The sequence below is a fragment of the Uranotaenia lowii genome, chromosome 3 (assembly GCF_029784155.1).
Source record: "Uranotaenia lowii strain MFRU-FL chromosome 3, ASM2978415v1, whole genome shotgun sequence".
Taxonomy (NCBI): Eukaryota; Metazoa; Arthropoda; class Insecta; order Diptera; family Culicidae; genus Uranotaenia; species Uranotaenia lowii.
In genome coordinates this window covers 268,668,706-268,696,384 of record NC_073693.1, presented here as the reverse complement: position 1 = coordinate 268,696,384, position 27,679 = coordinate 268,668,706, and the positions used below count along the sequence as shown (strand labels likewise).

Genomic DNA, 27,679 nt, shown 5'->3' with positions numbered 1-27,679 from the left:
AACCCTGACATCCCTATCAAGTCATGCTCACCTATACCGACGTTTTAACCTGCCGGTTTTGTAGCCAAAATAATCAAAACAAAACAAATACAACTCCAAGTTCGGCAATTTTTTCGCTCATTTCATTCTATCTCTCGATTTAACTACCTCTAGTACCTAGTTTGTAAAATATTTGTTCATTCAGTGTTCTGCCATCGTTCGTTCGGGTCGGGTCGGATCGGGTCTTGCCTTCACGCGATTCGTCGGATTTACTCGGTGTTTTTTTTTTTTTTGTTATTATATTATCCAACGAAGGCAGCACTCCCGTTCCTCGTGTCAATTCATTCGGATGTGATTTTTTTTTCGTCTATCATTATTTCGGTGGAAACAAATGTGCCAAATCGAATGTAAATATTTTCTCTGGTGTTTGTGAACGGAAGATCATTACGTTCTAAATCAATCTTTTTATTCAGAGGTATTTGATTGTTGATTGGTATAAAATTCGAAGAGAATTTTAAAGTTGAAATATCAAAAATTCTGACGAAGATAAAATAAATGTTCGAAGAAATGGCTTTATCAGTGCTTGAGTTAAATGAAAATCAAGAAGTTCAATGTTCAAGATCAGAAAGTTGGTATTGATGAATTGATTGTTGGTCAGTCATACACAATTCTCGGTGAATAAAATTGAATAAAATGAGTGAATGACCTTTGATATTCTGCCAATCATCAAGAAGAGATAAGCGAGAATTGAGCAAAACGCTCAAAGGTTCGCGATAATGAGCTCCTTTTTTGGCAATAAAATGTAATCACTGTCTAAGACAGTTTTGAAATTTCCGTAAATAAGAAGTGATCATCGCAGCAATAAAAAAACTGATTTTTCAATGCAATTGGCTGGAAAGTGAGAACAACGTAGAAACGTACATTGATATGTGGAACACAACAACGAATATCGTGTTTATTTTTGTTTGATTCTAATCAATTTAATAATGGCAACCAAAAACAGCGGCTGTGTGAATTACTCAATTACAGTTAACGGTTGATGGTAGCAAAAGTGTGTCTGCTTTTTGACGATTTGCAATACATTATTTTGATCGCGTGGCCTGCAGAAACAAACATTGAAACGTTATCAGTCTCCCCTAGTGTAGATAACAACGTGAATCGATTTTGTTATCCAATTGTTTGGGTGCTAGTCGGAAATACTTGAGAATGTTAAACATACTCGAAGCTGAATGGTTTATGGAGTATTCCCATTTTAAGTGTCACCACAAAATGTTTAGTTATCACTCTAAGCTTTCCGTACTTTTTAGTGATTTATTTCTTGGAGTAGTTAAAATTTACGATTCAGATACAGATATTTACGACAGTGAAATAAGATTGTTTATGATCTTTGCACTGACCATACTGACTGGAAACTCGATTTCGTTTGTTGGATAATTTTCCCAGCAGTACGCAATATCAATTCCAGAGTGCGCAAAGATCGCTTTTGGTGAAATGCTATCTCAGTTGGAAAGGGCCACCCAACTTTCAAGATACAGTGTCGGAAAATAGAATAGGACCACAGCTCAATCCAAAACAGAAAGTGAAAAAACTTTGAAAAAAAAATTCCATTTAAGTGCATCAATCCATTTACAAATTGTAAATTCCATTCTTCGAAGAAATTAAAATCATCCGTAGTTAAAACAATTGTCCTTTATTTAAAAATGCGTTTTAAACATACTTACTGACTAAAATAACGCGACATAAAATAGGACCACTTTAGAATTCATGGTAAAAAAAAAATTAAAAAAAAAAGGAAATTCATACCGTGATCGATTTGCAGGGTTAGTACTTGGTGGTATAACCCTTATTACGCATCACTTCTCGCACCCGGTTCGGCATCGACTCCACCAGCTTTTGGCACGTTCTCACCGGGATAGCGTACCACACCGCCTGGATTCTCTCCCACAGCTGCTGCTTGTTTTTTTCATTTTTCGGTGTACACCTTACGTTTAACTATTTCCCATAGGTTCTCTATGGGATTGAGATCAGGGGACTGTGCTGGCCACTCCATAACGTTCCATCCTGAAACCACTTTTTAACCGATTTAGCGGTATGTTTGGGGTCGTTGTCCTGCTGGAACTGCCACTTTAGGGGCATCTCCCACTCGGCGTGTAGCAGCATTACTTCCCGAAGTATCTGGGCGTAGAGATGCTGGTCCATAATCCGGTCGATCCAGTAAAAGGGACCCACCCCGTACCAAGAAAAGCACCCCCACACCATGATGCTACCTCCTCCATGTTTGAATGTTTTATTTGTATACTGGGGCATATACGCACAGCCGAGTGGGCGATAGACCCAACTCTTTCCATCCGAGCCGATGAGGTTCACTTTGGTCTCATCCGACCACAGCACATTTCTCCATAGTTTCTCCTTTTCCGGACCGACCCAATCGAAGTGGTCCTTCGCATACTTCAGCCGCGCCTTCAAGTGCTTCGGCGTCAGCAGCGGCACCTTCCGGGGACTTTTTCCTCCTAGTCCCTTCTCCGCCAACTGTCGCTGAACCGTCCGGTAACTCACAGATAAGTTCAGCTCGTCTCTGATCTGCTTGGACGCTTTAAAAGGGTCCTTTTGCAAGGCACGCTTGATTGCCGAATCGTCCTTCGGCGTCGTTTTGCGGGGGCGGCCGGTCAGTTCTCGTTTGCCGGTGCTGTGAAGCGCGTTGAAAACGAAAGTTTTCGACCTTCCTATGTAGTCGGCAATCTCGCGTTGGCTTTTGCCCGCCTTGTACATATTCCGGATGATCGCTCGCTGGACCTCCGTGCAGTGCTGTGCTCGACCCATCGCTTTTTCGCTGAAAACAGAGTAGGAGGAAGGAAATCTTTATTTTTTGTTTGTTTTCATGATTTACATGATTATTTTATGGGAAATATTTACCAGGACACGAAAATGGACAAATGTATGTTTTTATTATCGACTTTTTTCGGCGAATAAATAACTACACAATTACTTGCCAGTTGGTCCGGACGTTTCGAGCTACTTTTGGCTTTTCACTCCTCTTCAGCGGACCTTGAATTAAATTTATTTTTCTATAATATACCATTTTACCATACTATTTTAAACTTACTTAATCTAGCGATCGTCTACACTACTGTTTGTAGTTATTTGTTTACTTTTGATGTTATGTTTACATTTGTCTGTCAGTGTTTTGATCTTAGGTAAAATGGAATTGTAGGCTGACTTAAAATTTATAGAGTCCTTTTGTTTATTAACAACGTCGTTGTCGCCCCTAATTTTGATGTGGAACATTTCTGCACAAATTCTTGTGTTATATTTGGAAACTTTTTCAAGAATATTCGTGTTTTTAAAGTCAAAAATATGACCATATTCTATGTTTATGACATAAAATGTGGAGAATGTAAAAAATCTTATATTGGCGAAACAAGTCAGTTTTTGCATAAAAGATTAGAGCAACATAAAAACGATGTCAAAAACAAAAAGGTTGGAGGATCAGGACTAGCCCAACATAGCATAGAATATGGTCATATTTTTGACTTTAAAAACACGAATATTCTTGAAAAAGTTTCCAAATATAACACAAGAATTTGTGCAGAAATGTTCCACATCAAAATTAGGGGCGACAACGACGTTGTTAATAAACAAAAGGACTCTATAAATTTTAGCCTACAATTCCATTTTACCTAAGATCAAAACACTGACAGACAAATGTAAACATAACATCAAAAGTAAACAAATAACTACAAACAGTAGTGTAGACGATCGCTAGATTAAGTAAGTTTAAAATAGTATGGTAAAATGGTATATTATAGAAAAATAAATTTAATTCAAGGTCCGCTGAAGAGGAGTGAAAAGCCAAAAGTAGCTCGAAACGTCCGGACCAACTGGCAAGTAATTGTGTAGTTATTTATTCGCCGAAAAAAGTCGATAATAAAAACATACAACTTATCGCGGCGATTAGCTAATTCAACAACGAAAATGGACAAACAACACCTTTTCTTCAAATCTAGAGCGCTGAAAATGCCGGAACAGCCGAACCGATGAGCTGGTCTTTTTTTATGACGCGACTTTTTTCGCCCCCTGACAGCTTTCTGGTCGAGTAGAACAAACGGGTTGCTTTGATTGCAACAAACGTGCAGTATACAAAGTTGTCATACTACAATAAGGGCTTGTCGCTAGGTGTCGCATATTATTATATTTGAATTGGCAGTTTAAAGGTGATTTGAATATTTTGCATTAGAGCGGTCCTATTCTATTGTCCGACACTGTATATATGTATAGACAATTTTAAGAAGGGAAATTACCGTGAATTTGTTTTTGAAATTATTTTGCGGCTTTATCGATGAGTGTTAAGGAGTTGAAATAAAATACGGATAGACGATCAGAAGAAAATTCTAAGGTGGTATAAAGAGCGAAGAGCATTTGGAATTGACCACATACTAAATTCTTTGTCCGGCACCAATTAACTGTATTGAAGATCATGTCAGTGTGATCAGTGATGTTTCCTTCAATACCCTTTAAAACAATTTATATAATTTATTTAGAAACTTTCGATATCAGTTTACCTACACCCACAATTCAGCCTCTGTGCCAATGGTGGCATCATTGGTACAAGAAGATAATGCGACCGGTGCTGATTCGATTTGCTCCCACCGGCATTAACCTCCCAAGTTAACCGAATTGCGTATGTCTGAAAGAAATAATATAAAAACGAATTCACGTCCCTCCCTATCGCATCGCAAGACGAAGAAGGATAGAAATAAATACCGGCGAACACCAGGCAGCCAGCGAACCGAGCACTGTGCGTGTGTAGCAAAAACAACAACAAAAATATTCCTTCAATTCAATCCGCCGGCAAACAACCACGGCCAAGCTGTGCGTGTGTATGTAGTAAAACCAACAAAAAAAACATTGCTTCAATTCAATCCACCGGCAAACAACTACCGGCTAAGCTGCGCATGTGTAGCAAAAGCAACAACAAAAATATTTCTTCCACCGGCCAAGCTGCCCGGCTTTGGCAGCTGTGTATATGTAACGTGTGTATGTAATAGCAGGCAGTAAGCAAAGCACAGTTCTCATTCAATGGGTTTCCCGTTCCTTCACTCCCGTTCCCTTTCCCGTTTCCACCACAAGACAAAGGAATGCATTGAAAGGAGGCCAAACGCCGGGAAGCCGCCGTTGTGCGTTTTTTTGTGATTGATCGGTGACAGAAAGCCTATGGCTGATGTCATGTTGAAGCTACAAGCAACGCAACGCGTTCACACGACAAACCAGCTCTCATTTGATCTCCATGGATATGTCGCGCTTTACAAAGCGCTCAGTATGACAGGTCTGCGCTTTTTCCATGGAGATCAAATGAGAGCTGGTTTGTCGTGTGAACGCGTTGCGTTGCTTGTAGCTTCAGCATGACATCAGCCTATGACAAATATACCTCGTCCTGTATGAACCTCAAATAGCACACTGGTTTAAATGTCGGACTGGCAAAACGATATAATTGGTGATTTGAGTTCGATTCTCACTACGGCGCTGTGGTTTTAATTCTTATTTTCTTGTTTCTGGGGTGAACTATCCAATAGTAAGTAAATCCCATAAAATGATTTTCTTGTTTTGCTTGAATGTAGTGGTCATCATTTTGGTTGGGAGCCGAGTCCTCATGCCAGTTACGAACATAGGTACCGTCTTCGGCACAGTGCACATTTCAGCGCATTATCGGCACAGAGATATGCTAAATAGGCATTGGATTTTTGCAACCTCTTCTATGGGTGTACGTTTTATGATCTGAACTATACGTACTATAGCTGTGTGCGGTATTTTCATATCTAAATCAAAGAGAATATGTTGATATTGTGCTGAAAGACAAAAAATACATTGAGGATTAATCAACGTAATTTATGTTTGTTACTTTAATTTATCGGCCTTATCGGTGGAAAGTGATGTCCTTTTTAGTAGGGACATCTAAAGATTATGAAATTTTTATAGATGGATAGAAGGTTAGATGAAATCAAAGATGGTAAAAATGAGCGGATAGAATTTATTTAGAAGTATTATCATCACATATCCAATTTTTGTTCCCCACGGGCCAACTACTGTGAAGTGGTAGATACAGATAGAGTTGGAACTATATGTTGAAATTTGACATGCAGTTTAGACCGGATGCAGAAAATAGCCACTTTCAATTGAGAGAAAAATTGAAATAATATCTCGAATAGTTTTATTCTACTATAAGCTAATGAAGTCCCTTAGAGTAAGCATTTCAGAATTTTTCCGCAATTTTTTGCTGAACAAATTTTTACAATACCTTGTAATTTGATCTCGAATTTTTCAACATAAAATCCGGACAAATCTTTGCAGAATTTGTGATAATTCGAAAAATAAATCTATAAATATAATGCCTAAAACCCCCAAAAACTTTCATTTTTTTTTTCATCTAATCATGTCAGCAGCGTTCAAATCTCTTTTCAAACTTAAAAAAAAACAATTTGGGTAAAACAAGCATAGAAAAATTGGGCCTAATTTAGACCTTAATTTGCTTTATTTGTCCATTTAACTTTGAAAACCCGGGTTGTCCGAATAAATCTGGGGAATCTGGAATGCATACCCTACAATTTATAATACATCGCTTAATCTTATTTATTGAATAAACGAAATATTCCAGGACTTTGCAGCGAATGGAGCATCATTTTATGATAAGAAAAACTTTTTCTCCTCATTCAAAAAAATGTAGCGACTTCTAGGGGGGATAGATTAACATTTTCTTAGATTTGTCAAAATTTCAAAAATACAGAAATTATCAGTTTTGGAAGACAATTAGCAGAAATTAGAAAAAGTGAAGAAAGTGAAGAAACACATAAAATCATTTCAATGGTATTTTTTATTGGGCTTTGCTGGGAAGAAAATTAATGAAACCAGAAAATCTTTGTAAGCATAAGTATGAGAATGAATAATGCAAGATTAATCTTAATATTTAGATCATTATTGAAATGTGCGTTGATTTATACACTCTACACCCATTTTAATTTAGAAAAGGAAAGGTAACTTTAGTTGACTAAATAGGATCAATCAACAAAACTGAGTTCTGGTATTGAATTTTAATTCCATTTTTAACTGAGATTGGAAATTCTAATTGAAACTTTTCCAACTGTATAATAACAAATTTCATACTTTTGATTCTGATATAATTTTTTTTTAAATTATCCTCTACTAGGAAATACCTGAATTCAACATATCATTCTCTAAATGATCATTCTCAAATAATTAATATCAAAAAACGATCTCATGGTTCAATTAAGAATTTCATTGAGCGATTCTCTAAACATGAATATTTCTATATTTTCGATCTCATCAAGCTTCTTAATTTTTTTTAAATAAAATGATTTATAATTTTAAGTTTCAAATTTCAACACATCACCTGAACACGTTGTTTTTGTGTTTTAAAGATATGAAAGGTAAATAAAATTTGGACTTGAACACAAATTTTGGCAATTCCTGCTTTCCACTGATTGTAATTTTGATGATCAATTTCGTACTTGAATTTGATTTGTAAATTCAATTTGATACTTTAAGTTATGGGTCTAAATAAAATCCGATTTCAGGGTTTAAATTTCACTGTTGAACTGTCTGTATCTCCATGGAATTTGAATTTGATTCTGTTGTTTTTTTTTTTTATTTTAGATACTTTGTTTAAAGTCTTAATGTTAGGGACCATTCAAAAATTACGTAACGCGTTTAGGGGGGGGGGGGGGGGGGGGTGTGAGGGGGTATAGCAGTTTGTTACGGTTTGTGAATTATTAATAGAAAATCTGATAAAAATGTGCTACGTAGGGGGGTGGGGGGTTCGAAAATCACCGAAAATTGCATTACGTAATATTTGAACGGCCCCTTACTTCCCAATAGTCATGAGTGAAATATTTATTCTGCTTTCGATGAAACTCATACCAAGTGAAGATTAATTAAATGAAAAAAGTTTTAATGGCTATTTGTAATTTTTTCTAATCCAGAGATTTTTGGGTGGTGATAGAGTTTTTGAATAAATTGTGAATTGATATTTGCATTTAACAGCTCTAATAGGCTTTTTCATTTTCGATTAGTTGATTAATTCTACCACAATGTTTCTACGTGATGGGTTAACAATTATTGCTTGAACTTTGAACATATTAAAAATAATGGTTATTTGAAGGCAATATAACGAACTCTTTACAGTTTCTTTGAATGTTTAAAATACAGTATTGTTCCGATTTTGTCAGCCCCATCTTGAATTTAGGGCTGATAAAACAGGGTACCTGACAAAATCGGGAAAAAAAATTTCTTGAAAATAATTTCAATTTTGATTTGATAACTGTCCGTCTACTTGTTATTTCGATATTTGATGTCAATACCGTGATAAGGGGTGACATTAACCCCTTTTCCTTATTTTTAACCTTTCTTACAAAGAAGGTTATGTACATGTCGCTTGAAAAAACAACTTCGATCCGAGGCTTGGAGGTCATATACCATTCGGCTCAGTTCGTCGAGATCGGAACATGTCTGTATGTGTGTGTGTATGTGTGTATGTGTGCGTAAGTTTGTGTGTATGTTACAGAATAATTTCACACACGTTTCTTGATGACCGCTTGACCGATTTGAGGCGTCAAATGAAAGGTCTTGCAAATAGCAAAATGGAGAACCTGTTCAAGAACTCAACCCTAAGTGATTGTTTACAAAAACCCTTCATGCAATGTATTGTGTACATGCCATTTGAAAAACCGTTGGTGCGTAGCTGAAGGATAGATATTCAATTGCAAAACAGCTGAATTTGTTGATCACATAAGTTACATCACTTTAAACTTAATACATCTTGTACCTATCAGCACGTGTTGACAGCTCACTGCTGCCAAAATTACAGAAATGCTTCATGATTAGGTGTCAATATTCAACAACCTCTTTCTGCTTCAATCCGCCGCACACAGGAGTATTTTACACAAAAACCTGGTCAAAACTCAAAATTTGAATTTCATTGGTTACTTTTATGTCAATGTTTATTTGGTTCTTGAATGAATTTAGCATCATGTACCGGTCAGTTTTTTGACATCTGATTTGTTTATAAGCTGTTGCAGCTGTCAAAACTGTAGTGTTTTTATTAGATAGAATTTTTCTACAAATCGTTGAATCAGCGCGACTACGTTATGTCAATAAATAAAACTTTCTTAAGTGACTAAAAATGAAAATTTGAAATGAAAAACTTCAATGGAGGGATGTTTAATAATTTTAAGTATAATAGACAAAATTCAATGACTATAAAGACAGTACGCAGTGCTTTGAAAATTCTTCTATTATTTTTTTGTTTTAAACGTTGTTTTTTTTTACAAATTAGCGTTTTTGTTTATGTTCCCAGCAAGTCTCGGCAAAATGTTTGATATCATTTGAAAATTGATAACCTCAATAATCATTTGCAAAAGAAAAAACTCGCGCAAACTCGCGCATTTTTTATATTTTTAAGTTTGAAGTTTAAAAATATTGATTGATTTTTTCCACAAAAAAGTCACCTAGGGCTTCGTTTATTTTAAATTAAAGCTCAGTAAAATTTATGTTTTTTTTTCGAATATTTTCAAATGTTATTTAACTTTCAAAAACATATATTATAACTATCCAGAAACCACGTAGACTCATTTTTGGTCATTTCAGACCTCCCACCTTCCCCTCTCGTATACTTTTGTCCATATAAAATTTCGAAAATTTGTATGGAGCGTAGACTTTGGCCAAACCCCCCCCCCCTACCCTCCCCCCTGAAATCTACGTGGTTTATGGATGATCCCTAAGGGCTATCCATAAACCATGTGATCGAAATGTGATCAACTTTCAGCCTCATTCCATTCGTCATCAATGAAAACTCTTATGAACCTTCAATCACCCCCAACCCTCAAAATACCAAGTGGTTAATGGGTGGTCCTCTACGTGAGTCAGGACAACCCCCAAAAAACATACAGTGTTAAATGACTGGGAATTTTAGTTCAAAAGCAGAAAATTTCAACTAAATTCAAAGGCTGACAAAATCGGGATAAAATGCTGACAAAATCGGGGATAGACAAAATCGGGGGTAGACATAATCGGGAGCTGACAAAGTCGGAACATTACTGTATTGTGTTCTCGGGGACAGTATATAAAAAAAAATAATCTAGACCTTTCTCGAAAAAAACTTGTCCCTAAAAGATATCTTTTTTCATAGCCGTAAATGTGAATTTGTAAATATTTCTGGCATCACTTTCATAGATTACAAAGTTTTTCTTATAGGATTATTCAAATTCAACTATATAAACGTGAAATTCAGTAACCAATTAAGTACTTTGAAGTTTGTTTTGAGTTGTTAGGCTTTATGTGAACTTAAAAGTTCGTTCGTTTAGTGAAATACAAACTCAGGTAAGCAATCAAATTGGAATAAAAGAATTTTTTTCTAGTGATCCTTTTAAAATACTAAATCTGTTTATGTTCTAAAACAACTAGAACCAACAAATTCTAATGAAAAGCCTGATTTTTTCTCTGAAACTTGCTGAAAATGTACGTTAGGTGCAACTAGTTCATTTTAGCAGGTCAACGCTCCTACAATTGCCCAGAATCATCAATTATTATCAACATTCGTGAACGAAATATTTTAGTTCACGATTCTGGGAACACTTTGCGAGCCGGCCGGGAAGATAAGGCACATGTTCTGACGATTGTTTATATACTATCTTATCAAAAAGCTTGAACGTAAATGGGGCTTATTTACACATTTTGCTAATGGCAAGTCATCACAAGGTCGGTTCCTATATCATTTAAAAAATTTCTATTTAACATGTTTGTTTTATCGATGAATCCATTGCAACTTTTTATCAATCATTGAGACATCCGAGATAATCGCAGAAAAAAATACCCCAAGACGACAGGCCTCCGTTTTGTCAATTCGGCAATAGCTTAAAATAGCGCCGGTTTCCCGTTATCGCGGACTGCTGCTAGTAATAAGTAACAAAGTATATATTTACTATCATGACGTAGCAATCCGTCAGCAGCACCCCGCGCCATAGAGAACAAGACAGGAGTAGACACGATTTGTAAAATCATCATCATTCAAGTAGGTAGGACTTACCGCGGTTGGTTTTGGCTCTCCCGACGTTCCCGGCTAGCCAGTTCCAGTAGGTTTTCATGCTTAGAAGCCACCAGACTGCTATCAACAACGGTCGTTAGAGTATCACATTTAATTGGTTTTATTTCGCTGCCTGACAGTCAGCCATTCACTTCACTTATCAGCGTAACTGTGACGTTGCTTGTTTCAACGCCTTCTTGATTTACCGAAATTATCTAAAACATCTGGATAACGGTTTTTTGGTGTTTCGACAGATCTTGCGAGTGATTGTGAAATAAAGTGAACGCGCGTGGTTTTAAAACGAAACGGAAATAAATCAGTGATTGAAGTTGGTGAACATTCTAAAGAACCGAACCCCAGCATGCTGTAGTGATGGAAGCGATCCGAAGAAAGTTACCTCCTAATCCTCGGGAAGATGCAAATTTATTTTCGATACTGACATTCTGGTGGACGATAGATCTGTTTAAAAAAGGCTATTCGAAAGTTTTGGAGCTGCAAGATCTGTTTCGACCGCTGAAAAAGGACCAGTCCGATGTGCTGGGGGATCGACTAGAAAAGTAAGTAATTTTATCTTTGTAGCAAGTCATCTCTCGATAAGAGAGCAACTGTTATGAGTGTTTACTTAAATGAGCACATCTTGAATCTTACACATTTATATGATCATAGCACAGGCAAAATAATAGTATGCTACTAAGATACAAAAAAATAATAATAATAAGGTACTTTTGTGGAACCAGTAACACTTACTGGCAAATAATATTCAGCTACAATGAAAGTTATCGAAGCAGAACACGTGTTCAGAGTCACGATGAACTGTAAAGCATGTTTCAAACACGTCATGATGCGACCAGACCAGACCTGAAATCAGAACATAAAAAAACGAAACATAAACGTCATTAAAGAACCCACGCGTTTCTTTTCATATCTAGTGAATATTGATGTTTTAATATGGAAAATTTAGAGTGAGTGTATAAATAAGTTTGTACTTATGTTTTTGGAATAAGTTTTTGCAAGCTTTAAATAGAACATCAGAAACAGAGATAAAAAAAATCCCTTTCATTCGGAAAAAGTAGTTCGAAAAACAATTCAAGCAGGCTTGATGTACAAATGGATGCTTGAAAACTTTTGGAAACTTGAAGTAATAAAAAACCATTATGTTAAGAACACAACATGAAATTTTAAAGAATCTTATTTAACGGACAGTTCCAATGCTTCGAAAATAAGGAAGTTTTTCAAAAGTGAGCTTAAAACACATGTTATGCGCTGCAGGCTCAAATTGATACTAGGCCTAGTACAAGGTTTCATGGCAAATTTGGGCCAGATCGGATCATGGGAAGGGGTCGCTCAACGAGCCTAAAGTTTGTATGGGATTTCAAGACATTTTGTTCGGAAGGAACATGAAAATCCAGTTTTCATGAATAACTTTGGTCCCCTTCGGCCGATTTCTTTTGAAAACGGTTTTTTTAAAGCCTAAACTTTGACAAATAGTTCATCCGAAGACTTCATTCCAATTTGACTTAGCTTAGCTTAGCTTAGCTAGCTTAGCTGGATTAGCTTAGCTGGATTGACTACTCACATCCACCTTGAACTATGGAGCCCGAAGTACTTCATCATGAATACATACAATAGTAAGGTTTATTTATCAATCATTAAGTGATTCCATTATTGCTTCCACATTACCTTTAAAAGCATTTCGAACTCCATTGTCGCAGGCGTGGCTCAGTAGTACGAATTCCACATCGCCAATGGTTGCTACTCCGTGATTGACCGAGGCCATCAGTTTTGTTCAAAGGTCAAAAGAATGGTGCTTGGGATTAGCAGCTCATCCTCAATGCACAAAACAGATGCTCTCTCTTTGAACATCAATAACGGCGCCGGCCACGTCCTAGTAGTCAATGGATAGATTGGAAAAGGTAGAAAGGGATGAAAGATAAATTTTGTGCTTTAGGACCGAGGTTACCTCTGCATCCTAGCAAAACAATTTTAGGTGGGAGGTTTGGGAGAAAAGGATATTAGCAGGATACACTTTTGACTAGTGTAATGATGTGAAAAACAACTACGCTCCTGTTCTTTCTTAACGACACTCGAAAGTTTGAAAATGCATCATGTTCTAAAACCATGAACTTACAATATTGAAGCATCTAATTGATAAAAATCATATATGTGTAAAAAAATCTGTGAGTTAAACAATGTTGTATTTATTTTCTTTACCCATGACCATATTAAATTTTAACATCATGTATAAACTATGTTTCTCCGTTTAAAATAAATTCAAATAAAAAAATATGTTTAAGATAATTAATTCAAAATTTTGTCAAAACTGATTTTAATACAAACACGAATGCCATAAAAATGGTAAATGTCTCTAATAAAAAAAAAATTATAATAAAATTAGTATTATGTTTCTAAAATAGTTTATTATCAGTTCAGGGTTTCGAAAAATTTCAAAGTTATGGAATCCAGGATAAATGATCCCACCAAAATTGGAATTCCAATGAAAACTACAACTGCAGACATATAACTTTCTGAAATGCACATCAACTTCGATTAATTGTGTAGTTTATTTAAAGCCAATTTTGTGAAAGATAAAAAAAAAGGTTCTCTAGTTTTACAATGATGTATGTAACTGACCTACTATGATAACGATACCTAAAGCCGTAAATCAGAAACTACACTATACAATTAACTCAAATCGATTAACTTGATGAAAATGAAAGTCAAAATTTTCCATTTCCACTAAAACGCTAAAATTGTTATACTGTGAACTGTGACTTTTCAAATTCTGACCGTATAACGTTTTCGTTTACTTTCCACTGGCACGGGAGCACACTTTTTCCTCATAAACAACAAAATCTTCACCCTGAACGGCGCATATAATCGTCTCGGGCGGCAATTTTGTTTGTTTATGAAGTTTGTTAGTGCTTCCGTGCCAGTGGAAAATATACGAAAACGCTTTAAAAGACTAAACATAAAAAAAAGTACTTAGCTTTGTGCTATCAGCATTCCGGGAGGTAAATCGTCCAATTCAGGGATCGGGAACCTAAAAGGCAGGATTAATCCAGGTTCGATAGCTCCAAATTCCTCCATCATTTCCATGCTGGAAATACCGTCCAGTTCCGTAAAGTTCCTTGTTGATGCAAGAGTCATTCCTGGTATCACGAAATGAAATATCTTGAAATTTTCGGAGCCTCTGTCAAACACGTCCTTCTTGCAGCGTAGACTACTAAGATCGTCCGAAGACTTCATTCCAATTTGACTTATGATAAAAAAGTTTCCAGACTTCAAAAATGGGGTGACTTTTTTCAGGGTGATATTCATCACTGTTAATGCTGCGTCAAAATGTTCGAAGCAGTGTCTCTCATGAATAGTGATGAATATCACCCTCAAAAAAAGATATTTTTCTTAGCTTAATAACTTTCTAATCTTAACTCGAATCGAAATGCAGCCTTCGGATGAAATATTTGTCATAGTTTAGACTTCAAAAAACCGTTTTCAAAAGAAATCGGCCGAAGAGGACCAAAGTTATTCATGAAAAACTGGATTTTCATGTTCCTCCAGAACAAAATGTCTTGAAATCCCATACTAACTTTAGGCTCGTTGAGCGACCCCTTCCCATGATCCGATCTGGCCCAAATTTGGCATGAAACCTTGCACTAGGTCTAGGATCAATTTAAGCCTGCAGCGCATAACTTTTTCTAATATCGGGTCATTTGGGGCACTCTAGTGGGTATTTGAAAAAGAAGATTATTATTATTTTTTTTTTGTAATTGCGCCTTTGTAAACGGATTTGAAGAAAACAAAGTTTTCCTGCTGTTCGAAATAATAGCATCACTGAATAAAGACTCTCCAAAAAGGCTGAAAAACACTTTTCTATTATCAAGATAAAAAGTATGAAAATGGTTTATTAAGCATAAAAATAAAATTTAGGAAAATCTTGCACGTTGTAGTACGTATTTTTAAAAATTAGTGTGCATTTCCCACTTTTCCCACAAACTTGGTACTGTTCAACTTCTGTTGTTATGAAATGATTGTTGTATTTATTTCATTTTAAAGTTTTTATAGCAAACGCTTTTCAATCCATACCGACAGATGCTTGCTGTTAATGATCTTAAACTGGAATATTAAATTGATTTTTTTTTCCAAATTCCAACTAACCATTAAACCGTTGTAAGCTTTGCGTGGAAAATTGAAAATATCACACCTTTCATAACTTTTTGTATCTAAAAAATTTTTTGTAAATTTTTGAAGCGATTCATTCAGGTCTAATATAGCGCATTGTATTGAAATTAATATGGAAAAAAAATTCCCTTATAAATCACTAGAGAAGCACTGAAAATTCCAAAAAAGTTAACTTTGGGTGATAAATATGCCTTTGTTCTACATTTGATGCGAAAAAACCCCGAATTCAACTGAAAAAAATCCATGTTGAGATTTTTTTTTAGCGTCTTTGACTAATAATTTGAATGCTGATTAACCGTACGATAAAAAACGCAAAAAGCTTTTTAAAAGCTAACAAGTAAAACATGCTATTGTTTGACTACTGATAGTGGAATATGAAATTTTTTCAGGGATAAATATACTGAGCTTTTACGAAATACGCAAAAAAATAGCAAAGCTTGAAGATGAGCAAAACCAATAAAAATAGTTACAAAAATATTTTAGTTTAGGCTAGAAATATGATTTTTTTTTATAAATTTCAAAAATTTCTTGTTTGTCTATTTTTTATTTATAGTTTTTTATTTCAATTAACGATGCAAAAATTAATTACAAAAACTATAAAATGGCGTCATTTATTTCGATTTCATTCGACCATCAACATGGCGCTTTGTCAGCCAGCAACTGATAGTTTTAAGCAAGTTACAAAAAAAAGTTTCTCAGGTTTATCCTAGTTTTATGCCAGCAGTTTATGGATTATAGAAGCTGGTAAATAAGCTTCATAGGTGTTTATAAACTTAAACCAACTACCCAGCAAACATTTTTGTAGGTATATTTCTCAACAAAATGTGTTATACGTTTCATATACATTATAGAACCATCGCATAAAACTCGAAAAAACAGCATTTACCTACTAAAGTGGAGGCAATATAAACACATATTTTTAACTTCTGGCTTAAGCGATAAGAATTATAGAAATTGGGCGATATTCAACACCTTATTCGTACATCCTGGATATATGCGAGAGAGCGTAAGTTTTGCTCTCAATGCATGCAAACTGTTGCCAGCGACAATATATGCTGCTTCTCTCATTGGACAATTTTTCCAAATGGACCATCTGATTTTAAGCAAACGGGTTTCACTGCTTATCGCTGAGAGTACAACAAAATTGTTTTCTCACTTGAATCCCGCGCGGGAAAATAAATTTGCAAATATGGCGGACTTTTTATCATATCCGATTTATACCGACTTTAAGTAGCCATTTTTACGCTCGTTTACTCATTAGGTAGGAATTGCGATTCGCGTTAACATTGTTAACGATTTGAGTTATCATTTCTAAAGCTATTTTATGTAAGCTGGGTAGAAATCATTGCAATTTTGTTCATAATTAGGCTGGAACAAATATCAATTTCTTCTTTTCTTTTGTCTGCCCCCCCCCCCCCCCCCTTCGAAAATTCCAAAAAACCCGAAGGGGGAAATAAATAAAGTTTTTAGTATTCCGTGGAAATTTTGATAAAAAATTCAAGTATCCGATAGATTACAAGGCCAAAAAAGAAATTTTGGAAGATGGAAGTAATTTCACCATGTGTATTCTTGATTGTATTGAATTTTTCAATAAAAAGTTTCATTATTTTATAGGTTTTGTGCAATGATATAGCATGCAATCTTGTGCATGCAAGATTTTGTGCAATTTATTCCAATTTATTTGTTTTTTGCATTGTTTTTTATTGTCCCCCCCCCCCCCGCGATGTTCCAATTCTGAGTGACAAAAGAAATTTGTTCTGGCCTTATCCCAAATGACCCTACACTCAGAAAAATATTATTGTGTATGCCATAATATTCTCTTATAAAATGACACCATAAGAAAAAAATAATGATATTCATAAGATTGCCTTATAGTGGAAATGAACCCGAAGGATGAACACCGATTTCTATGAGGCGTTGCTGATTTTTAAAAGATATTATTATGGGAAAAGTATTATTGTAAATGAGAAGATAAAACAAGAAACAACCACATAAAACGAGACCAAATAAGAGTTGAATTTTGACTGTTTCTAGTGACACATAGACCTACTAAAGAACAATTCCAAATAACAGCAGATTTTGACAAATTATGACTTTTTTTTTTAATTATTTCGGATTGAACATCCGGTTTCTCGGTCTTTTTTGTCAGCGAGAGCTGAATGTAAAAAACATAAACACACATATTTTGACTTTTTTATTAAATTATTTTAATTGCAATACTAACTCACTATCAAGTAAACAAATGTCGCAATCACAAAAAGCATTTTTTCATGCTGATATGTTTCTTATGACGAAGAAGCTTATTTCATCCGTCTGCCGTTTATAGATAAAAGGGCTCATTTTATTTTCACACTGCAGCACATTCTGTTTTCATATGAACTGATTATCAAAAAAATAAATTATAAAAGACTTATATAAAACTTTATTTTGAACTCGAAATAACGGTTCATCAGAAGTGTCTTATGAAATTGAAAATAATTATTTGTATGAGTGTACCGGAAAGTTAAAACTGTTTAAGACGATGCAAAAATAAAAGCGAGTTGAAGAAATAGTTCAAATTTGTAGGGAACATTGAAAGGGAAGTAAGCTGGGAGCACTACTTGAAATGGCTTGAAGGTAAAATTAAGGCTGTGATCATTTAGAATCCGGGCAGCTACAAACGTGTGTATTTTAAAACTATTAATTTGATCGAAAAACTTTCTATGTAGGAAATGAAGGTGTTAATATAATATCCAATGTAAAAATATTAAAAAAAAAATTCCGTTGATTTCAACAAATATTCTTACTTCATTTTAAAATAGCTTTTTATCTTCACACACTTTTTTCAGTCATGTATTGATGTATTACCACATTGATTTTCACCACAGAAGCAAAACATTTGCAAAATCACGATATTTTACACAAATTCACCTGGAAAAACCAATTGAAATCTGGTTGGAACCTTTTCATGAGTAGGCATCTCGAAGAATTTGACCTCTTAAATTCTGTTTTAACATAAATTTTTTTGTCCATCAGAACACATTTGTCGCATTGCCTAAAAACCGGTTGCACAGATTGCGATCCATGAAAGTGCTCATTTTTAGTTATTTGCTGGGTGTCTACTAGACAGGCAACAGTTTTTGCCTGTCGGAAACGGATTTACTGCAAAGTAAAGGGGTCTGCATTCCGTTTTCCCCAATAGACTTTTTACCATAGTTGAGATCAAGGATTCCACTACGATGCTTGGTTTGAACTTCGTGAGCATCCTTCTTATACTTCTTAATCATTCGGACCAAAAAAAAATTCAGAAAAAATCAACAGTCCATGGGTTTTCAAATCAACAATGAAGAATTTCCTAGGCGATTGTGCAAAATTATTTTTATCATGTCTTTTGGCATCGTAAATATCTCAAGAACACGTAGATTTGAAAATCTGAAAAAATAGCCAAGAAAGTCCTTTTTGTAACCAACACAACGCTGCTAAATTTTTGCATATCTTATCTCTAGTATCGTAGCTATCACCGAGACAAGTGCCCGGATACTAAATGATCATAGCTTTACGAGAGCATCTTTAATGCTAAATGGACAAAAGGGTAGCTTCAGCGCACATCTGCTTGTACGAGCAGAGGTCGACTAAAGGGGATGATTCAGACCTAACTTTTGCTGCACGCCGCTTGAATCATTCAAGAACTTCCGGTTCGAGAACCTAGGTCCAACAACCTATTGTCAAATTAAATACATTTGTTTTAAAGTTTAAGGTCTTTACAGAAAACTTCTAAGCAACATCTTTCTGTGAATAAAAATGAAATAAGTTTGACATTTGTTTTTTTTTCCTTATCTATTTTTTTAAGATCAGTATTATTAGAAACAATCTAATGGTTAACATAAGTAAAAAAATTATGATCTAAAGAATGATCGCACTTTTTATGAAATGCCTTCCATCAGGTTCTGCACAGAAGCTTTTGTGCATTTCCTGGATGCTGCCTTCCAATTTTACTCGATTTTTTCCGTGCTTCGAGAAACTTCTTCCTAGAGATCTACTTCACAATCGCCCAGTATCGTTCAATCGGTCGGAGATCTGGACAATTTGGTGGATTGATGTTTTTTTCGACGTTGATCAGTGACTACTTTAGCATCCAACTGGGACTGGCTGGAACCAGGTTTTCTTCCGGATCTACTGATGACTTTTCAATACAGTTCTTATTAGTTTTTTCTTGTACTGCAAACTGCAATTTCAAACTATCACCCAAATTCGACAGCGCTTTCATCGCCTATCGACCAAGCATCAAAATTACTTCTATGTATCTCTGGCTTAAGCCATGGTTTGTAAAGATGGCTTCATGCGCCTCAATGTTTCACTCGTTCACTAAAACCTACAAAAGCTAAAGGTACTCATAGATAAAGAAATGCATACCACACAGCGTTGTGCTAGAATGCAGCAATAATTATAATTAATAGTGAAAAACAATAGAAAGAAAAAAGTGCATTTTCATACATTAGCCATAAAATGTGCTATTTGCTGTATCAAAACACAATCTACTCTGGAGGAAATATGATACCCCTTCAGTGGGAACTTGTTGATTGGCTGGTTGATGTTACTCAGCTGATGGTGGAGCTCAGCTCATCTCAATATATTTAATTCTTCAAAAACTAATACAACTGTCTACATTGTTCGTTCGAAAAAGGGAAGTTTGATAACAATCAACAAACTTTTCCAAAGAAATTTCCCCACCCAATGGAACATTAATTAAGGGAATTGAGAAAATATTCTTCCATTTGGCTGCATATTTCATTCACGTATGAATACGTTGATGACATCGGGCGGCATCACCATCATCATCATCTGTGTAGCAGATACGTTTGTATGCCGGCGATATGGAGTGAAGGTCAGCATGCCGGCAACAAACGATAATATAATTGTATGCTTCTTCATTGATGGGTGAACGGGAATCGCATTGCGTTTATTGGAATTGAGATGGAAAAAGCACAACTGCCTGTGGAGTGCATTGAAAACAAACTGCAGAAGCAAGTGGTCAATATTGGGACTCGTGGATGTTTTACACTTTGGAAACGATATCTTAACAATATGTTTGATTTGGATGAGTGTATCAAACTGTTTTGCTAATGGACCCCTTTTTTATTTCAATATATCAACAATTTTCTGAAGAAAAAAAACTTCAATAGGTTACTCAATCACACTTCTTAAACGGACCTTACAACTTAACTTTCACAACACGCTGGAAGGTGGCCAGAGCATTTTTAGAACCAAATGACATACATGTGCACATTTAGTTTAAGCTTCTCAAGTGAGACGACATATGTTTGAGTCAGATTTTTCTTTTTCTTCCTCCGTACAGAAAATGGTTCGAACAGAAATCGGGCCCGGGGCGGCCCTCGCTCATCAAGGCCATCTTCAAAACCTTCTGGTGGGAGTACGCCATCCTCGGCTTTATCACCGTGATCAACGACATCTTCATCCGGTTGGCACAACCGATCTTTCTCGGGATGCTGCTGCAGTACTTTCGGTAGGTCTTGCTAGACACTTTTAATTCCAGTTCAAATGTTATTTCAAATTTCATCATTCACAGAAAGGATTCGGACGTTACAAAAGAACAGGCCATTTACTACTCAGCAGCTTTGGTGTTACTGAACGCGCTTAGTGTGATCACCATCAATCAGTACATCCTAGGCAGTTTCCAGAATGGCATGAAAGTTCGGATAGCGATGTGTAGTGTGATCTATCGCAAAGCGCTGCGGCTATCGAGAACTGCTTTGGGCGATACAGCACCTGGAAAAGTGGTGAATCTGTTGTCCAACGATGTGAATCGGTTCGACATCGTTTCCGTTTTTCTGCATTCGATGTGGTCTGCTCCGCTGCTAGCGATCATCATCGGAGTCCTGCTGTACATTGAAATCGGGGTTGCTGGATTGATTGGAATGATTGTGATATTTATCGTGACACCTATTCAGTCTTACACCGGCAAATTGACGTCCAGGTTTCGGCTGCAAACAGCTTTACGAACAGATGAGCGTATTCGCCTGATGGACGAAATTATCTCCGGAATACAGGTGATCAAGATGTACGCTTGGGAAAAACCTTTCGCAAAACTTATCAGGCTTGCTCGGCAGCTTGAGTTGAAGATCGTTAAAAAAAGTGCCTACGTTCGAGGGTTGTACATGACGTTTTTGCTGTTCACCACTAGAATGGCATTGTTCTGTACAATGATGGCAATGGTTCTACTTGGAAATGATCTAACGGCGGCTAAAGTGTTTGTTGTATCAACCTATTTCGGCATATTGGCCAATACGATGTCTGCCATGTTTGTGAGAGGTATTGCTGAAATTGCTGAAGCTTTAGTCGCGATGAAGCGGTTGCAACGTTTCTTAGAGTATGAAGAAAAGGAAGGCGAACTTAACGATGCAAAGGAAAAATTCCTCAAGGATTTCGGAATCAATGGAGATGTATCGGAGAAGCAAAAGCTCATCGAATCAGATACCCAGCTTCCAACCAACATAGCGATTGCTATGAAGAACGTTACTGCGCGGTGGGGTGCTGTCAAAATACAAGAGGCACCGGGCGAGAAACCAAAAGACAAGAATTCTGCTCCAGTACCGAAGATTGTAGACACCGTCAAGAAAATGGACGAAGCAGATGAGTCTTGGAAATCAGCAACTCTATCGAATTTAAACATAGAGTTCAGGAAAGGAATCTTAATCGGAGTTATTGGGCCGGTTGGTGCAGGCAAATCTTCGCTTCTGCAAGCTATTCTAAAAGAACTTCCCCTAGAATCAGGATCCATCGTCAGTAAGGGTAAATTTGCTTACGTTAGTCAAGAACCTTGGGTATTCGCTGGAACTGTTCGTCAGAATATTCTGTTTGGGCAAGCCATGGAGAAAGAGCGATACGATGCAGTAGTGAAAGCTTGTGCGCTTGAACGAGATTTCGAACAGTTGCCGCATGCGGATAAGACGATCATTGGTGAACGAGGAGCTGCTCTTTCTGGTGGTCAGAAAGCTCGCATCAGTTTGGCTAGAGCGGTTTATAGAAGAGCGGATATATTCTTGATGGATGATCCATTGAGTGCAGTAGATGCTCACGTAGGAAGGCACCTTTTCGATATCTGTATCGGGCCTAGAGGACGATTGGGTAAACTCAAGACAACCAGAATTCTGGTAACTCATCAGGTGCACTTCCTGAAGGAAGCTGATTGGGTTGTAGTTATGAACGATGGGAAGATTACTCTACAGGGTACTCCACATGAGTTGTCGCAGAACGGAATCGACTTTGTCGAACTGTTAGAAAAGTTGGAGGAAGAAGCTGGCGATAGTGAAAGTTCAATAATGGTTTCGGAGCGACGAAGTCGACGAGATTCCAAGGCATCATCTCGATCAATAGCTTCGTCGAGTCAATCTCTCGATGACTTTGATGACGAAAACGAACACAAAGTGAAAGAAAAATCAAAGTCCCCAGAAGCGGATATGAATGCGGAGCTTAGCTCCAAAGGCACTGTTCAAGGATCTGTTCTTCTTAATTATGTTCGAAGTGGAGCTAATCCAGTTCTTCTTTTCGGACTGTTTTTGTTATTTTTGTGCACTCAACTAGCAGCAAGTGGCGCAGATTTTTGGGTGGCCTATTGGTAAGATTTATTTAGGATTGTTTGAAAAGCTTGTTCCATTTTAATCCATATTTCCTTCCAGGACTTCACAAGAGGAGCAACGAATCTTCCTGAGACACAATAACACCGATGACAGCATTGATGTTATCGAAAGAAGTAACTCAACTTTTGATGATACTCCACTAACGTCCGAAATCCCCGGGCAATCCTTGTTGAGTACGGAAACATGCATGTACATCCATGGAGGTCTGGTGATTAGCATATTCCTGATTGCCATTACCAGGTATGATCCTTCTTTGGAGAAACACGAAGAGTTTCTCAGCGTATACGTTACATAAATAGGGACAAGGGCACCAAAACTCTACGAGATGTCTACTCTACTCTACCCTACTTTACTCTACTCTACTCTACTCTACTCCACACTACTCTACTCTACTCTATTCTACTCTACTCTACTCTACTCCACACTACTCTACTCTACTCTACTCTACTCTACTCTACTCTACTCTACTCTACTCTACTCTACTCTACTCTACTCTACTCTACTCTACTCTACTCTACTCTACTCTACTCTACTCTACTCTACTCTACTCTACTCTACTCTACTCTACTCTACTCTACTCTACTCTACTCTACTCTACTCTACTCTACTCTACTCTACTCTACTCTACTCTACTCTACTCTACTCTACTCTACTCTACTCTACTCTACTCTACTCTACTCTACTCTACTCTACTCTACTCTACTCTACTCTACTCTACTCTACTCTACTCTACTCTACTCTACTCTACTCTACTCTACTCTACTCTACTCTACTCTACTCTACTCTACTCTACTCTACTCTACTCTACTCTACTCTACTCTACTCTACTCTACTCTACTCTACTCTACTCTACTCTACTCTACTCTACTCTACTCTACTCTACTCTACTCTACTCTACTCTACTCTACTCTACTCTACTCTACTCTACTCTACTCTACTCTACTCTACTCTACTCTACTCTACTCTACTCTACTCTACTCTACTCTACTCTACTCTACTCTACTCTACTCTACTCTACTCTACTCTACTCTACTCTACTCTACTCTACTCTACTCTACTCTACTCTACTCTACTCTACTCTACTCTACTCTACTCTACTCTACTCTACTCTACTCTACTCTACTCTACTCTACTCTACTCTACTCTACTCTACTCTACTCTACTCTACTCTACTCTACTCTACTCTACTCTACTCTACTCTACTCTACTCTACTCTACTCTACTCTACTCTACTCTACTCTACTCTACTCTACTCTACTCTACTCTACTCTACTCTACTCTACTCTACTCTACTCTACTCTACTCTACTCTACTCTACTCTACTCTACTCTACTCTACTCTACTCTACTCTACTCTACTCTACTCTACTCTACTCTACTCTACTCTACTCTACTCTACTCTACTCTACTCTACTCTACTCTACTCTACTCTACTCTACTCTACTCTACTCTACTCTACTCTACTCTACTCTACTCTACTCTACTCTACTCTACTCTACTCTACTCTACTCTACTCTACTCTACTCTACTCTACTCTACTCTACTCTACTCTACTCTACTCTACTCTACTCTACTCTACTCTACTCTACTCTACTCTACTCTACTCTACTCTACTCTACTCTACTCTACTCTACTCTACTCTACTCTACTCTACTCTACTCTACTCTACTCTACTCTACTCTACTCTACTCTACTCTACTCTACTCTACTCTACTCTACTCTACTCTACTCTACTCTACTCTACTCTACTCTACTCTACTCTACTCTACTCTACTCTACTCTACTCTACTCTACTCTACTCTACTCTACTCTACTCTACTCTACTCTACTCTACTCTACTCTACTCTACTCTACTCTACTCTACTCTACTCTACTCTACTCTACTCTACTCTACTCTACTCTACTCTACTCTACTCTACTCTACTCTACTCTACTCTACTCTACTCTACTCTACTCTACTCTACTCTACTCTACTCTACTCTACTCTACTCTACTCTACTCTACTCTACTCTACTCTACTCTACTCTACTCTACTCTACTCTACTCTTATTTCTTACCCAAATTTTCAACTCTCTTTCCAGATCCATAAGCTTCTACAAGACATCGGTCCGGGCGTCTCAGAACCTCCACGACAGCATGTTCAAGGGTTGCGTATCGACGTCGATGCGGTTCTACGACACCAACCCATCGGGACGTATTCTGAATCGATTCTCCAAGGATATGGGATCGGTTGATGAACTGCTGCCGAAGGCTATTCTGGATGCTTCACAGATCATTCTCAGCATGATCGGTACAATTGTGGTTACTGTGGTTGTGAATCCGATGTTTTTAGTACCACTGGCGGTCCTTGCGGTGATTTTCATTTACTTGCGGAAGGTCTATCTTAAAACTTCCAAGAATATCAAACGTCTCGAGGGGATAAGTATGTTTAAAATTAAATCGAAAGATTCTTCAGCCGTATCATTAACTAAATGATTCATTTTAGCTCGATCACCGGTGTTCTCACATTTGGCAGCGTCACTGGCCGGACTTCCAACGATTCGGGCTTTTGGAGCTCAACAGGAATTGATCAAAGAGTTTGACTCGCATCAAGACATTCATACGGCCTCGTTTTTCATGTTTATAACAAGCAGTACGGCCTTTGGATTTGCCTTGGATCTGCTGTGTTTGGTGTTCATGTTCATAGTGGTGTTCAGTTTCTTGGTCCTGGAGACAGGTATTCTAGGGGATCGTGTAGGTCTCGCGATCACCCAGGCAATGGCTCTGACCGGTATGATGCAATGGGGTATTCGACAGAGTGCGGAAGTCGCCAACTTTATGATGTCCGTCGAACGTCTACTGGAATATCGAGACTTGAAACCGGAGAAACAACCCGAACAACCAAGAGTCTTGAACAAGAGTTGGCCCGAAGCCGGTAGATTGGAGTTCAAAAATATGAGCTACCGGTACTATGAAGGGGCGAATTTAGTTTTGAAAAATCTAAATTTCGAGATACATCCAAAGGAGAAGATTGGAATCGTTGGTCGAACTGGAGCGGGCAAATCCTCAATGATCGGAGCAGTATTCCGGTTGGCTCAAATCGAAGGAGACATTTTAATCGATGGTATCAACACAGGAGAAATCTCTCTGGAGAGTCTTCGTTCTAAAGTTTCGATCATCCCTCAGGACCCAGTGCTGTTTTCGGGTACTCTACGAAGAAATTTGGATCCCTTCGAGGACTATCCCGATTCAGACCTGTGGCATGCCCTTGAGCAGGTCGAACTTAGAGAGATTGCAAATGGACCATTGGGTCTCCAGATGGCCGTTGCTGCTGGAGGTTCCAACTTCAGCGTAGGTCAAAGGCAGCTTATATGTTTGGCTCGTGCTATCCTGAGAAGTAACAGAATCCTCGTTTTAGATGAAGCCACGGCTAATGTTGACCCTAAGTGAGTAAACTTTGATCTATTCTGACTGATCAAATTTATTGAACCTTATTCCTATTTTAGCACTGACCGTCTGATCCAGGAGACCATCCGAATCAAATTTGCTGAGTGCACCGTATTGACGATCGCCCATCGTCTCAACACAATCATGGACTCGGATCGGGTTCTGGTGATGGATGCTGGAGAAGCAGTAGAACTTGCCACACCCTGGGAGTTACTGGAGATGCCCGTTGGGGTGTTCAAAGAAATGGTTTTGGCCACCGGTCCGGCCGAATCGGAGAGACTCTTCCAAATCGCCAAACAAAAGTTCGATGAAAAGCACGGCCAATGATCAGCCACAAAAGAATACTTGCAACTAAAGTATTATGAATACAGGTTTGGGAATGTTCGATTCTCTCTCCCCACTGAAGCGAAGAGATTCGCTTTTTTAACCCATCAAAAAGTGCCCTTATATTATAAACAAAGATCGCACAATCACCAGTGATTCATATTATTCCGAACAAATCTATTTACTATACAAGTTTCGAATCTAGATTGGTAGGATAAAAGCCAATACTTTGAATTAGGAATAATAACGCTCGGAACTAAAGGCTAGTCCACACTAGGAGATAGTTGATCTCGAGACGGTCTCAATGTCTCCCATTTTATTCGGGAGACTTTGAGACCGTCTCATGTTTCCAATAACAATAACAGACAACAAAGTTCGTTTCACAACAAAAATCCATATTCAAGTTACTTAGTGTGGACTAGGCTTAAGAAGTAGTTACTTAAACAATCTGTGAACAATCTAAGTGTATCAATTAAATATTTCTCATATTTATAGCTAGAAATATGTTACATATTGTTAAACTCTGAATGGTAATTTCCCGAATAAATGTGTTGATAGTTTTATAAAGAGCCAAATTACTTGTTACAAACAAATCCATTCCCCTTAATGGTAACAAATCACATGAAAAAGAAATTGTGTCAAATCAGCATGAGGCAGCAAATTGCGGTTATCCAATCATCTCAGCTGCCGGCTTTAGCTTCCATAGTATAATATTATGGCATATGCGAAAAAACGATTGTACGCAAAATGATCACGCGTCAGCCATATTGGTGGCATCAACTTTGTAGACAAATTGGATCTCACTGGGAGGGCGAGAGATGCACATATTGAGTCGATGATCATTTTGCTGTCCGCCGCGAAGCAATTGACTGATTAAGGAAGAACGTTTGGCGTGCCGCCATATCAATTGAGCTTAATTTAGTTTTGTTATTCATATGATATATGATGATGCTGACATGTCTGAGGTGTGGATCGAGACGCGAAGAGCATATTAGGGGTGTTCAAAATTATCATTACTGCAATTCGTAACTAATACTTGAATTCAT

The 27,679-nt window shown here is 37.2% G+C and overlaps 2 protein-coding genes across 6 annotated transcripts in view; one reads left to right on the top strand and one right to left on the bottom strand.

Moving 5' to 3' along the window:
- LOC129754216 (ATP-binding cassette sub-family C member 4-like) overlaps positions 1-11,094 on the bottom strand; it is a 37,398-nt gene extending 26,304 nt beyond the window's left edge. Inside the window, exon 1 of the mRNA XM_055750128.1 lies at positions 11,072-11,094. The gene's annotated coding sequence lies outside the window, so the exon portion shown is untranslated. The remainder of the gene's footprint in view (positions 1-11,071) is intronic.
- On the top strand, positions 201-27,197 carry LOC129754214 (ATP-binding cassette sub-family C member 4-like). 5 transcript variants are annotated; one of them, XM_055750120.1, is made up of 8 exons: positions 201-386; positions 11,323-11,625; positions 20,583-20,750; positions 20,814-22,862; positions 22,924-23,124; positions 24,965-25,305; positions 25,369-26,308; positions 26,369-27,197. In XM_055750120.1, exons 2-8 carry the CDS (start codon positions 11,441-11,443, stop codon positions 26,634-26,636), a joined length of 4,152 nt encoding a protein of 1,383 aa, XP_055606095.1. In that variant the 5' UTR covers positions 201-386; positions 11,323-11,440; the 3' UTR covers positions 26,637-27,197. The 5 variants fall into 5 exon arrangements, with proteins under 5 accessions (XP_055606095.1, XP_055606094.1, XP_055606098.1 ...); XM_055750119.1 differs by having other exon boundaries at positions 201-454; XM_055750123.1 differs by lacking the exon at positions 201-386 and adding an exon at positions 496-607.
- The last annotated feature ends 482 nt before the right edge of the window (positions 27,198-27,679 follow it).